The sequence below is a fragment of the Pseudorca crassidens genome, chromosome 20, assembly GCF_039906515.1.
Source record: "Pseudorca crassidens isolate mPseCra1 chromosome 20, mPseCra1.hap1, whole genome shotgun sequence".
In the NCBI taxonomy this organism is placed as follows: domain Eukaryota; kingdom Metazoa; phylum Chordata; class Mammalia; order Artiodactyla; family Delphinidae; genus Pseudorca; species Pseudorca crassidens.
The window spans coordinates 18,178,326-18,195,689 of record NC_090315.1 but is presented as its reverse complement, the minus strand read 5'-3'; the positions used below and the strand labels follow the sequence as shown (position 1 = coordinate 18,195,689).

Below are 17,364 nucleotides of genomic sequence, written 5' to 3'. Positions count from 1 at the left end.
CTCTTATTTGTCAAGACTTGAACTTCAAACTAGTACAGAAATTTCTGCCTGAAATTCTAGCTAAAACTTTCAGCTGGGTTCGCTGAGGTCTTGCCCTGCACATGTTCCTGTTAGAAGTCAGCCAGGGATTTGAGGGGAATTTACATGCAGATTTTGTAGTTTCTCTCTATGACTCTCTCCTTTCTGGGATGTCCTCTATCAATTTCCAGCTATTTTGGCAGCCCTAAAATCTAACCTCAGTCTCTTCAGCTAGTAAGACCACCACTTAAAAAAAAAATTATTGAAATATAGTTGATTTACAATGTTGTGTTCGTTTCAGGTGTACAACAAAGTGATTCAGTTATTCTTTTTTTAGATTCTTTTCCATTATAGGTTATTACAAGATATTGAGTATAGTTCCCCACCACTTTCTATTTTAGCTCTATTCTACCTTGTGTCATGTGTTGCTGAGAAATGGAAGTGCCCTTGGAGGAAAAGTCTGATAAACTGGAAGTAACCAGTTTCCTTCCCTTCTTACAAGACTCATGTGCTCTTCAATTCCTGCCTGATTTAGATTGCTCACCGGTGCCTTCAAGTAATAGCACTTAAAAGAATTTTTTGATCCAGGGTTAATAATTATTATCAACAGATAAGTCAGTTCAATACAAGATACTGTCATTTCCAAAATTAAAACCTCACCTTCCATAGCATTTTTGTGTGTGTGTGTGGCCATGTTGTGTCTTCGTTGCTGCGCATGGGTTTTCTCTAGTTGTGGCGAGCAGGCGCTACTCTTGGTTGTGGTGCGCAGGCTTCTCATTGTGGTGGCTTCTCTTGTTGTGGAGCACAGGCTCTAGGCGTGCGTGCTTCAGTAGTTGTGACACCTGGGCTCAGTAGTTGTGGTTTGTGGACTCTAGAGTGCAGGCTCAGTAGCCGTGGTGCACAGGCTTACTTGCTCTGTGGCATGTGGGATCTTCCCAGACCAGGGCTTGAACCCGTGTCCCCTGCATTGACAGGCAGATTCTTAAACACTGTGCCACCAGGGAAGCCCTCCATAGCATTTTAAAGGGGCTGCTTCGGCGTGGAGCGTCACAACAGGTGAGACGCTGGGAAGCTTGCCCTGGCATGCCGCCTGAGAGCCCTTAAAAACTCCTTAGGGAGGCCCCTTGGAAAAGATGGGAAGCAGGCTGAATACCAGTGTCCAATCAAGACAGGGTAAGAAAGAAAGCTGAATCGTCATTCTCCATAGTGGAGAGACAATGGACAACACTAAAACTGAAAATTCACGAACAACATGTCACTTAAAATCATGGGGTAATTGTGGGGAAATTAAAAAAAGAAAGAAAAGAGAAGAAGGCTAAAAGGAGTGCCTCTGAGTATGATGTCCATTTAGGTTTTTTGTTTTGTAGAATTCTTGGTAGAAACTTTGTAGAATTATTTGCTTCTTAAATCTATGTTCTTCTATAATTTTAATAAAGATTTTTAAAATAAACAAATAAAGGAGCTACTTTTACTTAGACACTTAATTGTAACAAAATCATATACAGTGAAGATAAACCCTATCTAGTTTTTCTTCTGGTAAAATAGACATAACTGAAAATGTACCATTTTCACCATTTTTAAGTGGCATTAAGTATATTCACATTGAGTTTCTTTGTTTTTTATTTATTTATTTTTGGCTGCGTTGGGTCTTCGTTGCTGCACGCAGGCTTTCTCTAGTTGCAGCGAGCAAGGGCTACCCTTCATTGCAGTGCACAGGCTTCTCATTGCGGTGGCTTCTCTTGTTGCAGAGCTCGGACTCTAGGTGCGCGGGCTTGGGTAGTTGTGGCGCACGGGTTTAGTTTCTCTGTGGCACGTGGGATCTTCCCAGACCAGGGCTCGAACCCATGTCCCCTGCATTGGTAGGTGAATTCTTAACCACTGTGCCACCAGGGAAGCCCGAAGTATATTATTCACATTGTTGTATCATCCACCTCCAGCACTTTTTCATCATCCCAAACTGAAATTCCATACCCATGAAACAAAACTCCCCACTACTCCTTGCCTGCCCCCACCCCTGGTAACCACCATTCAACTTTCTGTCTCTATGAATTTGACTATTCTAGGTACCTCATGTAAATGGAATCATACAGTATTTGTCCTTTTGTTAGAACACTCCCTTTTCAAAATGAGTGAACTACTGGTTAAAGATGGCTGTTTAACCTACATTTTTATCTCCATGCCTTCCCAATACCCCACTAAGATAATAGTAAAGGAGGTAAAAGGTGCAACAAGAGATGGGAAACAACCAGGAGATAAGACATTTCAACAGATTTATTAAGGATGTAAAGTAAAGGGTGAACACGAAGAATAGATATTGTATGATTCCACTCATGTGAAATATCTAGAGTAGTCAAATTCATAGAGATAGAAAGTAGAATGGTAGTTGCCAGGGGCTGTGGGGAGAGGGCAATGAGAAGGTATTGTTTAATAGGTACAGAGTTTCAGTTTCAAGAACTGAAAAAGTTCTGCAGGTAGATAATAGTGATGGTTACAAACAATGTGAGCGTAGTTAATGCCACTGAATTGTACTTAAAAATGGTGAAAATGGAAGTAAGTCAGACAGAGAAAGACAAATATGATATCACATATGTAAACTCTAAGAAAATGATACAAATGAACTTATTACAAAACAGAAATAGACTCACAGACAGAAAACAAACTTATGGTTACCAAAGGAGAAAGGTAGGGGGAGGAATAAATTAGGAATTTGGGATTAACATATACACACTACTATACATAAAATAGGTAAACAACAAAGACCTACTGTATAGCTCAGGGAACTATATTCAATATATTGTAATAACCCATAATGGAAAAGAATCTGAAAAAGCATATATATATATATATATATATATATATATATATATATATATATATATATAGACTTCCCTGGCGGTCCAGTGGTTAAGACTCCATGCTCCCAATTCAGGGGGCACAGGTTTGATCCGTGGTGGGGGAACTAAGATCCCGCATGCCGCACAGTGCGGGATAAATATATAGAGATAGGTAGGTAGATAGCGATATCTAGATAGATATAGATATATAAAACTGAATCACTTTGTTGTACACCTAAAACACTGTAAATCAACTATACTTCAATTTTTTTTTTATTTCCACAAGGCTTCAAAAAATTGAAGCAACAGTCGTGCTTTTCCCTTCCCACGTGAATCCTTAGTAAAAGGCAAAAGATTCACTCGATTATGAAGGGAAGCATGAGTATAGATTATACTTCAATTTTTTTTTTTTTTTTTTTTTTTTTTTTTTTTGCGGTACGCGGGCCTCTCACCGTTGTAGCCTCTCCCGTCACGGAGCGCAGGCTCAGTGGCCATGGCTCACGCGCCTAGCCGCTCCGCGTCATGCGGGATCCTCCCGGACTGGGGCACGAACCTGCGTCCCCTGCATCGGCAGGCGGACTCTCAACCACTGCGCCACCAGGGAAGCCCTATACTTCAATTTTTTTAAAAAAGTAAATCAAAAAGCAAACACACCAATAAAAGGGAAAAAATGGTGGAAATGGTAAATTTTGTATATATTTCACCACAGATACACAAAAATAGAGAGTAGAGGTCACTGATGAAGCCAAGTACAGGAGGCCAAGGACTGAACGCATGTGGTGGACAGTAGGAAGGAGAACAGCAGCCCAGTGGGAGCAAATCATCCCTCAGACGCCCAAGTGGCTTGTGTGTTGTGCGCAGTACAGCAAAGGGTAGGAGCCAGACATGGGGCTGAATGCCATTCCTCTCCCCACCACTCTCACCTAGCTGCCTCGTGATGGCCTGACATGCATTCCCCAGAAAAACTACAGGAGTTCTCTAAAAAGGAATTGAATGCCTCAAACTTCCATAACCTGTCATTTAGAGGTGTACCCATTAAACATCTAAACAGTGGCTTCTGAGACAAATAATGTATGATATCACTTACCTGTGGACTCTAAAAAATACAACAAACTAACAAATAAAACCAAAAACAAGGGTTCCCTGGTGGCGCAGGGGTTGAGAGTCCGCCTGCCGATGCAGGGGACACGGGTTCGTGCCCCGGTCCGGGAAGATCCCACATGCCGCGGAGCGGCTGGGCCCGTGAGCCATGGCCGCTGAGCCTGCGCGTCCAGGAGCCTGTGCTCCGCAACGGGAGAGGCCACAACAGTGAGAGGCCCAAGTACCGCAAAAAAAAAAAAAAATATAGAGGACAAACTAGTGGTTGCCAGTGGGGGTGGGGAGGGGCAGTACAGGGATGCGGAATGGGAGGCAGAAACTATTGGGTGTAAGGTAGGCTCGAGGATACACTGTACCACGTGGGGAACATAGCCAGTACTTTATAATAACTGTAAATGGAAAGTAAGCTTTAAAAATTGTACAAAAAAATAAAAATGTTTTAAATAAATAAATGAGTGGCTTCCCACCCGATCACCATAAGGGAAGTCCTTCAGTCAGCGAGTCCACTATAAACACAAAAGGCCCCATCACAGAGATGATTTATGATCTCGTTCTTACATATGCTCCAATGGTCACCATACTCTGATGAAAGCCTCCAACATGAAAGACTCACTCTAAGATAAGCAAACAAAATCATAGCCAAGAGGCAAGGGGCATCTTCATACTATGGAACTGACAGTACAGCAAGGGCTATACATAGTCAAACTAGGCACCACCAGGACATAGCAGGCCTACCTTACAATGGTAGGCCTATAAAAGTCACAACAGGGACCTCCCTGGAGATCCCATGCTGGACCTCCATCCTGCATGGAGGAAATAAAAGCAACTCAGGAAAAGAACTTTAAAATATCTCTAAGTACTTGACCTGTGAGATAAATCTTCATTTATCATAGCTGGAAATTAATAGATAATGTCTACAACGGATGAATCAAGATTGATGATGTAAGCATATTATTTAGAGACAAAGATAACCACCAGGAGAAACAGCTAAAAAGAGTTAGAAGTGGAGGCCTCCATAGGTCCATGGCTGGGGAGAGGTAGGCTGGGAATAACTGTTATGCATCATAAGCCCTTCTGCATGATTTGATGGTTTAAACTTATGCACGTATTAGTGGTACTTTGATTTTAAAAACACGGTTGTTTTTCAAAGAAAATGACTGGAAGGTTTTTTCTCATGTAGCATTGTTTCATTCTGGAATTTTCCGATTAAGCTTTTGGCTAAACACATATACATGATAATGATAATTATTCAGGAAATTGGGAGATTTGTAAAAACATTGTGTGCCATTAGAGTAACCAAGCTCAGCTCTAACACATCTTGGCTCTTCAGGATAATTAGACCACACTGGAGGCCCAGATGGGGTGAATGAGAAAGCCATGGGTGTCTGCCATATAGAACTACTCAACTGGCAACTGAAATTTGCATGTTAACTTAGTACACAAGCTTTCTCACTGCTGTCCTGAGATAGTTGCTCCTCCTAAACGATCCTATTCAACCTGTACTAAGTCCTTTGTGCTGTCACATTGTGGTGAAATTGCCTATTTACATATGCACATTTTACCCTAGTCTGTAAGTTGTGCTGAGAGCAGGGACTATATGTGCCTTTCCACCACTGCATTCTTAGCACCAACTCGGACCTTGCACAGAGTAGACATACAAAACCTCTCTGTCAGATGAACTAATAGATTTTTTCTTTTTTTTGTATTTTGTGAATTTACAACAAAGATACAGTAGGAGGTGACTTTTTAAAAAACAGAAGCTATAGAAGGAACTACTTGTAGTTTTGAAGATTCTATTTTAATACATGAAGGCTTAAAATGAGTTGTGTAGGACATCAATTGACTGCACCTATGTTCTATGTTTGTGTGTTTTTATAAATTTATTTATTTAATTTATTTATTATTTTTGGTTGCGTTGGGTCTTTGTTGCTGCACGCAGGCTTCCTCTAGTTGCAGCAAGCAGGAGCTACTCTTTGTTGTGGTGCGCAGGCTTCTCATTGCAGTGGCTTCTCTTGTTGTGGATCATGGGCTCTAGGCGCAAGGGCTTCAGTAGTTGTGGCGTGCGGGCTTCAGTAGTTATGGCACGCGGGCTTCAGAAGTTGTGGCGCGCGGGCTTCAGAAGTGTGGCTCACGGACTCTAGAGCACAGGCTCAGTAGTTGTGGCACACGGGCTTAGTTGCTCCATGGCATGTGAGATCTTCCCAGACCAGGGTTTGAACCCGTGTCCCCTGCATTGGCAGGCGGATTCCTAAGCACTGAGCCACCAGGGAAGCCCCTATGTTTGGCTTTTTTTTTTACATCTTTATTAGAGTATAATTGCTTTACAATGGTGTGTTAGTTTCTGCTTTATAACAAAGTGAATGAGTTATACATATACATATGTTCCCATATCTCTTCCCTCTTGCATCTCCGACATGCCACAGAGCAACTAAACCTGTGTGCCCCAACTACTGAGCCTGTGCTCTAGAGCCCGCGAGCCATAACTACTGAGCCCACATGCCACAACTACTGAAGCCCACGTGCCTAGAGTCTGTGCCTAGAGTCCCAAATGTAATGTAAAGAGTAGCCACCACTTTCTGCAACTAGAGAAAGCCTGCACGCAGCAACGAAGACCCAACGCAGCCAAAAATAAATAAATAAAATGAACAAATTTATTTTTTAAAAAATTATGAGATGCAAAGAAGCAGAGAAATGTGATCCATAGTCAAGAGAAAGAAAAATCAATACATACAGATCCTCATATGACCCAGATGCTGGAATAAGCAGGAAAGAACTTTCAAATAACTATCACAATTATGTTAAAGAAATCAGAGCATAAGTTGGACAGAGTGGATAAGAAGATGCAAATTTTCAACGGAAAAATACACTTTCTTTTTTTTTAATTTTTTTTTTTGGCTGCGTTGGTTCTTCATTGCTGCATGTGGGCTTCCTCTAGTTGTGGTGAGAAGGGGCTACTCTTTGTTGCAGTGCGCAGGCTTCTCACTGCGGTGGCTTTTCTTGTTGCAGAGCATGGGCTCTAGGCACGTGGGCTTCAGTAGTTGCAGCACGTGGTGTTCAGTAGTTGTGGCTCACGGGCTCTAGAGCACAGGCTCAGTAGTTGTGGTGCACGGGCTTAGTTGCTCCACAGCATGTGGGATCTTCCCAGACCAGGGCTTGAACCCATGTTCCCTGCGTTGGCAGGTGGATTCTTAACCACTGCAACACCAGGGAAGCCCAGAAAAATACACTTTCTTAAGAAGATCCAAATGGACATTCTAGAACTGAAGAAATATAATACTGGATGGGATGAATAATTGATTGGGACCAGCAGAAGAAAGGATCTGTGAGCCAAAAAACAGGCCAGTAGAAATTACCCAAAATGAAACAAAGAGGAAAAAAAAAAAGGAAATAGAACAGACCATGAGAGACATGTAGTAAAAAGCTAATTCAGTCTAGACTACAGTAAGTTGTGGATGTATTTTATAATTTCTAGGGCAACCACTAGTATAAATGCAAAAAGGTAGAGCTAAATTTCCAATAGAGGAGGAAAAAATGGAATAATAAAATTTATTTGATTAATACAAAAGAAAGCGGAAAAGAAAAAACAAACAAAAAGTAGAACAAAGGAAAACAAATAGCAAAATGGTAAACTTAAACATAATCATATCAATAATTATATTAATTATAAACAGACTGAATGTTCCAAGTAAAAGTTAGGACTTGTCAAACTGAATGTAAACAGAACACTGTTATATGCTATTACAAAGTACACATTATAAATAAAAGGATACAGATAGGTGAAAGTAAAAGGACTAAAAATATATGCCAAGCAACACTAGTCATGAGAAAGCAGTTATAACTTTATTAGTATCAGGTAAAGCACCTTACAGAAAGACATTTCATAGTGATAAAAGTGTTGCTTCGGGCTTCCCTGGTGGCGCAGTGGTTGAGAGTCCGCCTGCCGATGCAGGGGACACGGGTTCATGCCCCGGTCCGGGAGGATCCCGCATGCAGCGGAACGGCTGGGCCCGTGAGCCATGGCCGCTGAGCCTGCGCGTCCGGAGCCTGTGCTCCACAACGGGAGAGGCCACAACGGTGAGAGGCCCGCGTACCGCAAAAAAAAAAAAAAAAAATGTTGCTTCATCAGGAGAGAGTAACAATCCAAAGTACATGCACTTCATAACATAAATGAAGCAAAAACTGATAGATATAAAAAGAAAAATAGATTAATCTATAATCATAGAGACTTTTAACATACCCCTCTCAGTAACTGACAGATCAAACAGACCAAAAAAATCAAAATATTTGAAGAACATTATCTACCAACTTGACTTAGCATTTATAGAATACTAAACCCAGTAACTGCAGAATACACATTCTTTTCAATTGCATATGGAACATTCATCAAGATGTCGGGCTGTAAAACAAGTCTCAGGAAATTCAAAGCATTGCATGCAGAGCATAATCTCTGACCATGATGGAAATAAATGAAAAATTATTAACGAAAGACATCTAGAATATTCTCCAAAGTCTGGAATTATGCCACATACTTGGAAATAATTTATGGGTCAAAGAAGAAGTCACAGCAGGAAATTAGAAAATGTTTCTAACAGAATAATAATATAAACAATACATATTAAATTGTGTGGGATGCAGCTAAAGTAGTTGTTAGAAGGAAATTTACAGGTTTAAATGCTTATACAAAAAAGAAGAATAGTTTAACATCTATAATTTAAGCTTCTACCTTAAGAAGCTGAGAAAAGAAGAGCAAATTAAACCCAAAATAAGTGGAAGAAATAGTGAAGATAACAGCAGAAGTCAATGAAATGGAAAACAAACAATAGATAAAATTAACAAAACCAAATCTAGTTCTTTGAAAAGATTAATAAAACTGATAAACCCTAGCAAGATTGATCAAGGGAAAACAGAAAGAAGATTCAAATTATAGGGGAAATATCACTACAGAGCCTACAAACATTAAATGCACATTAACAGGGTATTATGAATAAGTTTATGCCAATACAATTTCACAACTCAGATCAAATTCCTTAAAAAAAAAACTTAGTGAAGTCGACATAAGAAGAAATAGGAAATCTCAAAGGTTCTACTCTAGTCTATGAATGTAGTGTTTTATAGAAGAGAAACTTACTAAATCGGGGATCAAATTCACTAACACTTGCCAAAGTGGGATGTGATCACATAAAAAGACTTTAGGGAATTGTTGACTCTACCTAATTTTTACTTGGCTCTACCTAATTTTTACTTGCAATGTACTGCAAGGAGTGAAGTTAGTGGACAGCTTTCAATCCAAGTCCTTGCTCTTCCTGGGTAGCCCAGGCCAATGACAGAGCACAGCAAGGGTCCTAGGGCCTGATAGTTTCTGCCTGATGTGGGTCTATTCTAAAGAGCAATCTTTGCTCAAGGACCCCCTGTTAGGTTGCCTGAGACTTTGTCAGATCTGCAAACTCTACCTGCTGAATCCTGCTTCCTCTCCCTTTTATCTTTCACAGGCATTACCTCCAATAAACCTCTTTCACTTACGTCTCAGAATCTACTTCTAAGGAGAACCAGCTGACACACATGCTGAGTTTAGAACTCAACCCTGTTTAAGATGTGGCTCCTCCAATGTATATAAAATGACTGACCCAATCATTTGCCTTTCTTTTTGCATCACTTAGGAAATGTATTTGACTGCTAGCTAAGACAGACAAAATAACACTGACATGGGACTTCCCAGGCGGTCCAGTGGTTAAGACTCTGCTTCCACTGCAGGGGGCATGGGTTCAACCCCTGCTGGGAACTAAAATGCCGCATGCTGTGCGGCATATATATATATATATATATATATATATATATATAAAACACTGACACAAGTAAGATAGTTGACAGTCCAAGCTGGTAAGGTGGCTTCACAGTGTCATAAAAGTCCCAGCCTTCTATCCTGCCAGACATGTGAATGAAGCCATCTTGGACCCGCTAGACCAGGCAAGTGGCCACCCAATGATCCTAGATTATGCTACATGAAATAGAATTACTTAGTCACGCCTTGCTCTAAATATTATGAAATATAACAAAATGGTAATTGTTTTAAATCATTGAATTTTAGGGACTTCCCTGGTAGCGCAGTAATTGAGAGTCCACCTTCCAATGCAGGGGACGCAGGTTCGATCCCTTGTCAGGGAACTAGATCCCACATGCACACCACAACTAAGAGTTCACATGCCACAACTAAGGAGCACACATGCTGCAACTAAAGGAGCCAGCGAGCCGCAACTAAGGAGCCTGCCTGCTGCAACTAAGACCCGGCACAACCAAAATAAATAAGTAAAATAAATAAATAAAGATATTAATAATAAATAAATAAATAATTGAATTTTAGGGTGGTTTGTTATACAGCAATAGATAACCAGAGCACGTCTCCTAACTAATACAGAAAGAAAAAATTAACATAAAATCTTATATCTAATACCTTGATACAATAGCATTTTGAAGTTATTACTTTCCTGCTTTATTTTCATATGCTGCCTGTTTTTTTCCTTTAAAAAAAGTCTTTATACTCATACAATTTTGTATTTAGCTTTTTAACTTAAATATTCTCTTATGTATAACTGATTCACTTTACTGTACACCTAAAACTAACACAATATTGTAAATCAACTATACTGCAATAAAAAAAATTATTCTCTTTTAAGCATGTGTCCATTCGGCTATGTAACCTTAGTGTAATAGAATCATAATATGAGGAGACTTTTTTTTTTTTTTTTTGCGGTATGTGGGCCTCTTACTGTTGTGGCCTCTCCCGTTGCAGAGCACAGGCTCCGGACGCGCAGGCTCAACGGCCATGGCTCACGGGCCTAGCCGCTCCGCGGCATGTGGCATGTGGCATCTTCCCAGACCGGGGCACGAACCTGTGTCCCCTGCATTGGCAGGCGGACTCTCAACCACTGCGCCACCAGGGAAGCCCTTGTTTTTCTTTTTCAATAAATTTGTTTATCTATTTATTTTGGCTGCGTTGGGTCTTTGTTTCTGCGCGAGGGCTTTCTCTGGTTGCGCGAGCGGGGGCTACTCTTTGTTGCGGTGCGCAGGCTTCCCTTATTGCAGGGCACAGCCTCTAGGCGTGCAGGCTTCAGTAGCTGTGGCGCACGGGCTTAGTCGCTCCGCGGCATGTGGGATCTTCCCAGACCAGGGCTCGAACCCGTGTCTCCTGCATTAGCAGGCAGATTCTTAACCACTGCACCACTAGGGAAGCCCAATTTACTGGTTTTTAGAATCTTTGTAATGTAGTGTAACAATCACCACTATCTAATTCCAGACATTTTCATCACCTGAAAGAGAAATCCTGCACCCATTAGCAGTCACTCCCCATTCCTACTCCCCAGCCATACCCCTCAGCCCCTGGTAACCACTAATCTACTAATCTATTCTGAACATTTCATATCAATGGAATCATACATTATGTGTCTTTCCTGCTGATTTCTTTCACTTAGCGTAACATTTTTAAGGTTCATCCATGTTGTAGCATGTACCAGTACTTCATTTCTTTTTATGGCTAAATAATATCCCATTCCATAGATATACTATATTTTGTTTATCCATTCATTAGTTAATGGATATTTGGGTTGTTTCCACTATATTATAAATAATGCTGCTATAAACATCTATGCACAAGTTTTTTGTGGGGACATTATTTTCAATTATTGTGGGTATATACCTAGGAATGGAACAGTTGTGTAACATGGTAACTCTATGTTTGACTTTTTGAGGAACTGTCAAACTATTTTCCAAACAGCCTGCACTATTTTACATTTTACATTCCCATCAGCAATGTATGAGGGTTCCAATTTTTCCACATCCTTACTAACACGTGTTCTTGACCATCTTTTTCATTACTAGCCATCCTAGTAGGTATGAAGTGGCATCTCATTGTGGTTTTGATTTGCATTTCCCTAATGATTAATGATGTTAAGCATCTTTTTTGGTGCTTCTTTGGCCATTTGTATATCTTCTTTGGAGAAAAGTCTATACAAATCCCTCAACACATTTTTTTTAATTTAGTTTTTTAATTGAAGTATAGCAGATTTACAATGTTGTGTTAATTTCTGCTGTACAGCAAAGTGGTTCCGCTATACATATATATATACATTCTTTTTTATATTCTTTTCCATTATGGTTTACACATTTTTTAATTGGGCAACTTAATTTGTGTTTTTTAATTTAATGTTTTAATTTCTTTTAGTTTTAAGAATTCTTTATATCAATATATTCTTTATATATTCTGAATCTCTTATCAGATCTATGATTTGCAAATAGTCTCTCCCATTCTGTGAGTTGTCTCTTCACTTTCTTGATAATGTCCTTTGAAGCACAGAAGTTTTTAATTTTTACGAAATCTAAGTTAACTATTTTTTCTTTGGTTGTTTGAGCTTTTTGTGGCATAGCCAAGAAACTACTGCCTAATCCAGGTCAAGAAGATTTACCCCAATGTTTTCTTCTAAGAGCTTTATAATTTTAGCTCTTACATTTAGGTCTTTGATCTATTCTGAGCTAATTTTTATCTATACTGTGAGGGTGACTTTGAATCTTGCCTGTCAAGAGGAGATGGAATAGAGAGTCTTTCATATCAAACAGGAGATGAAAGAATGGTTAGAAGTGGCAGAGTGATACATATGTTCTGATAAGCAATGAATTCAGTGTGGCCAGAGCCTAAGGCATGCAGAGAGTATGTTGGGAGTTACAGTGAATAACTGTGGCCACACCAAAAGATGGTGAGTGGCAGAAGTCTATTTCTCCCATATTCTCCATCAGCCACTCCCCAGCCTCACCAAGCAAACACAAATGTAAAAAAAAAAACAAAACAGTGTACCAGCTAGAAACATAGCTTCGGACAAGCCTCCCATCCTTTTCATTTCCTCTTTCAACTTGATTGCCTCTCCTTAAGCCCTCCAATGTATAAATTCTAGAGTTTCTATTGCTGAAAACATTCAATGGAGAAGTAGTTTTGTTTGTTTGTTTCTGTAGGCTACCAGAAATCACTGATGGTCTTAAGCAGGGGAGCAACATGAGATTTCGGTTTTCAGAAGCAATGGTAGTGAAAGTTGTCACCTTCTCAACCTTTTTCTAGCACCTAAGTTAGAGATTCACATGCATAATACACTATGGACTACCACACTGATCAGCTGCATTTATGCACAGTTCCTGGTGCCCTAGGGTGCAGGAAACTATGAATTGAAAAACATAAACTGGAATCACCAAGACTGGTGATTGATTACATGTAGCCAGATAAGGACTCTGGTTTCAAGACTGGACACCTGAGTGAGTCCTGGGGCCAGTGATAGGGCCAGGGAGCATGGATAAAGGGCAGGTTTATTTTTGGGATGGAGGGGAGTAGATGCAGATAATTTTGAACATGTTGAATTGGAAGTGCCTGAGGGACACCCAAGCAACTGCATCTAGTAAGTACGTAGTTAGTGCGACCCTGGAAATCAGGAGATCTGGCGTGAAGATGTAAATTTGGGAATCAGCTTATATATGGAACAGCATGAGCTCACTGAAGAAGCATGAGAAGATAAGCTGGGTTCCAGGCCTGGAAGGGGGAGGAAAGAACAGAAATAAGAGTTCAACTCCCTGGCAGGGACTTTGTACTGAAGCAGGTATTTCACAGCCTTCCTTTGAAGCTATTGTGCACCAGACCCAACACAGCCTCTAGTCTTCTCTCCTGCTTCCCTCTCTTTATTGCCAGGCTTCTCACCATTTGTTTGCTCAGCTCACCAGACATCCTGCCTGTGCTCTGCCTTTATCCAACTTCATCCAATTTACTGAAAAGCTCCTCTGTTCCAGGCTCTGTACTAGGTTCTGATCATATAGCAGTGACCAAAGTCACATCCCTGTCTCAAAACGTTTACATTCTAGTGAAGGAGAAAGACACAAATAATTAGAGATATTGGAGGGAGATATGAAGAAAAAGCAAGCAGAGTAAGGGTATGTAAAGTGTTGACGGTGGTATTATTTTATCTTTTTTTTTTTTTGGCCACACCATGCAGCATATGGGATCATGCAGGATCTTAGTTCCACAGCCAGGGATCAAACCCGTGCCCCCTGCTGTGGAAGTGCAGAGTCTTAACCACTGGACCGCCACGGAAGTCCTAGGTGGTATTATTTTAAACAAAACAGTAAGGAAAGTCATCTCTAGAGGTGACACTTGAGTAGAGATCTGAATAAAGTGGGAAAGTTCTGGGTGAAAAAGGAGTGGCTAGAACAGAATGGTGAAGTGAGGTAACAAGGGACTAAATCATGTACGTCCTTATAGGCCAAAGTAAGGAGTCTGGCTTTCATTTTGTGTGATATGAGATCACTTGGGAGAGGAGTATTGAATAGAGGAGGAATATGATCTGACTTAGATTTTTTAACAAGATCCCTCTGGCTGCTGTGTTGAGAATAAACTATTGGGGACACGGGCAAAGGTAGAAGGACCTTTTAGGAGGCTACTGCAATAATTCTGGCCAGAGTAAGGGTGGCTTATTGTAGGGTAGGGGTGAAGATGGTGAGAAGTGCTCAGATTCAGGATATATTCTGTATGTGAAATGAACATGATTTTGCAGTCAGAACAGATGTGGGCGTGAACAGTTGAGTGGAAAGGTTGGGTTTACAGGGGAAATCGGGATTATGGCTTCGGACACACAAAGTTGCCAATTAGCGACATTCAGCTGGAGATGCTGATGCTGAAGAGGCTGTGGACGTCCCCTGCCGTATAAGTAAACATAAGGATTTTACAGCTATCAAGCCGTCAGTCACAGTAGCCACCCCCAACTGTGCACCCTGAGGGGGTTCAGGACGGAGAAAAACAGTTTACTAACCCTAGATAGTTAAGGTGCATATCAAAAGAATGATTTCAATGAGCCCAGACTCTTACATCTTCCCGTACATAGAAAGGTGGTAAATTCATTAACTTGAGATGTCTGGTTTTTCTTCAGTTAAGAGTAATCTTTTGATGTTAGGCTACCTGGGTTGTTATTTTGTTTTCGTTTTTTCAAAAACTCCTATATATCCTGGCTCCTCCCTTACCTCTTCCCAGTAGGCCCTCAGAGCTATATCAGAGGCTGTCTCCAGGCTTAAATCCTCAGCAAAATCCCGAAATAAAACACAATTCTCAACCTTTAGGTTGTGCTTTTTTTTTTTTTTTAGTTAACAAGGCTATGGCTTATATGAATCCAGAGTTCACAGGACTGAACAAAACTGCAGACAAACACTTGGGATTGGTCTGTGTGCAATGGCATTGAAAGCAATGAGCCTGGATGAGGCAATCTGAAAGTGCTGGACAGAATCCCACCTCCAGAAGCAGCGAAGGGAAGAAGAGGGGAGACTCGCTAGGTAACATGCTGTAATGGGGCCATGAGGGTTCCATGAGGGGCGCAGCTGCCTCAAAGACGAAGTGCCTGGGTCTTAAAGAGGCTCACCAGGAGCTTGGAGGCGGGTTGGAAACTTTCCAGGTGGAGGGATCCTCTTTTGCAATGACACCGGCCTCAGGACAAGATACAATGGGTCTGGAAATGGCGGAAGCCGCAGCTGAGGTCAAGAGGATCGCGCGCGCCGCCACTCCAGCCCACAGTGTCGTCGCGTCCCGAGGAACTTGGCCTCTCCGTGAATGTCCTCTCAGGCCGCGCGGGCACGGTAGCGACAGATCAGATCAAGCAGCGAAGCTATAACTACTGAGGCTGCCAATGCGTACGAAGCCGCCCACAGCCGGCCGAGTCTCGCGAGAGCGCGGCCTCCCCGGCCCAGCATGCCTCGCGCCGCCGCCGCTGGTGCTGCCGCCGCAGCCGCCGCCGCCGCAGCCGCCGCTGCAGCCGCCGCGCCGGGGCTTGAGGGCGGGAGGCTGGGGGAGGGTAGTGGAGCCGGCGCTGCCGCCATGTTGGATCTGAGGCGGCTGCTGTAGGCGCCTACGGAGCAAGCGGGCGTGCTGAGCGGCCACAGCGGCGCGGGATCTGCCTCTCTGCGAGCGGCCGGGAGCGGCGGCGGCGGCGGCGCCATGAGCGGGGGCACCCCTTACATCGGCAGCAAGATTAGCCTTATCTCCAAGGCGGAGATCCGCTACGAGGGCATCCTCTACACTATCGACACCGAGAACTCTACCGTAGCTCTCGCCAAAGGTACGCCGGGGCGGGCCTCTGGGTGTGGAGCCGGGCCGGGCGCTCGGGGTTGCGCCCGGCTCTCGGCCCGCGACCTCCTCGCTCCCTCCCTACTCCCTGCGCCGTCCTCCCGAGCGGGGCCGCCCCCTTCCCTCCTTCCGGGCCCAGGCGTCGCGGGCTGGGCCGGGCCGCGGCCTTCCCCGGGCTCCCAGGCTTCTGCCCCAAGGTCCGCGCCTTCAATCCGGGGACTAAGGACCGGGAGCTGGGCGGGCACGGCGGCCCTGAAGTCCGAGAACGGGCCGAAGAACACGGAGATACGCGTCTTCCAACTCCGAAATTCGGTCTTAGCATCAAACAAAGCCTGAGTAGTCAAAGAATTTTTCCGCCTAGTCTTAGTTTAAAGTGCTGATTTGTTGATTCTCCGGCACCCATTTTCTCGCGTTCTTAATTTCAATTCGCTGCATATCCCTCAGGTGAACTGTAAGTGATGTGCCCAAACTTTGGATTTCCTCTGCGACGCAGACGGTCTCGAAATGCCATTGGTACCATGGAACAGATCACATCCCACTTGTCTCCTGTGTGGTATTTACCTGTTAGACCGGAATCCTTCTCCAAACCTGTTGTGCAACCATCTCTTTAAAAATGTTTGCTGCTCTCGTTTCGGCCTTGTTTCTGGAAGCTCGGGGGAAAGAAGTGTTCAAGCTTTTTCCGGGACCCTTGTTCACAAGGCAGATCTGAGTGGTCAGTGGGCGCTGACCGACCCCCGTGCAGGCTCCCTGGGACAGAGTTCTGGGGTCGGGGAGGAAGCTGTTCTCCCCCAAATATTTAGCATCGCCACAGTCTTCTGGGTTTTGTTTCCGTTTACACGTCTGGGCTTTAGCTCCGCCGGGAAACCAGGAAGAAAATAAACTTTAGCTCCTGATCTTGAAAGAAACCTCACAAGTTTTTGGAACACTTAGGAGAGGGAAGCAAGATAACTAAGGTATTGATAATTTTCGCAGCACATGGTAGAGTTATAGAATGAATAGCATGGTAAGGAGAGAGGTACGGCGATAGGAAAAATATTTTCTAAATCTAGTTTTTTAAAAAAGATTAATCTTTGACCCAGGAGAGTCATTTCGCGGTATCACGCAAGTATTTAGTGACATTTTTTTTGGATTCTCTGGTACATCCTTTTTAATAGCACTCGTGTTGGGACAAATCTTATATCTGGGTAGGGAGCCTTAAATTATTTTATCTTAATTTTCTTTCCTCTCCCCTCTCACCGACCCCCCCGCGTGCATATTTAGCTGTATAATGTTTTAATTTTT

At 42.6% G+C, this 17,364-nt stretch overlaps 1 protein-coding gene and 1 non-coding gene across 5 annotated transcripts in view; one reads left to right on the top strand and one right to left on the bottom strand.

Moving 5' to 3' along the window:
• Positions 1-3,121: 3,121 nt before the first annotated feature.
• LOC137215770 (U5 spliceosomal RNA) lies at positions 3,122-3,234 on the bottom strand. The gene has a single exon (XR_010939406.1). It is a non-coding gene; the product is annotated as a U5 spliceosomal RNA (small nuclear RNA).
• A 12,501-nt stretch (positions 3,235-15,735) lies between these two features.
• LSM14A (LSM14A mRNA processing body assembly factor) overlaps positions 15,736-17,364 on the top strand; it is a 55,589-nt gene continuing 53,960 nt past the window's right edge. For 2 of the 4 annotated variants that reach the window (XM_067718872.1, XM_067718870.1), the window contains exon 1: positions 15,738-16,075. In XM_067718872.1, coding sequence (XP_067574973.1) covers positions 15,955-16,075 — 121 coding nt within the window. In that variant the 5' untranslated portion in view covers positions 15,738-15,954. Of the gene's footprint in view, positions 16,076-17,364 lie in introns of all 4 variants that reach the window. The other 2 variants (XM_067718871.1, XM_067718869.1) reach the window with 2 other exon arrangements.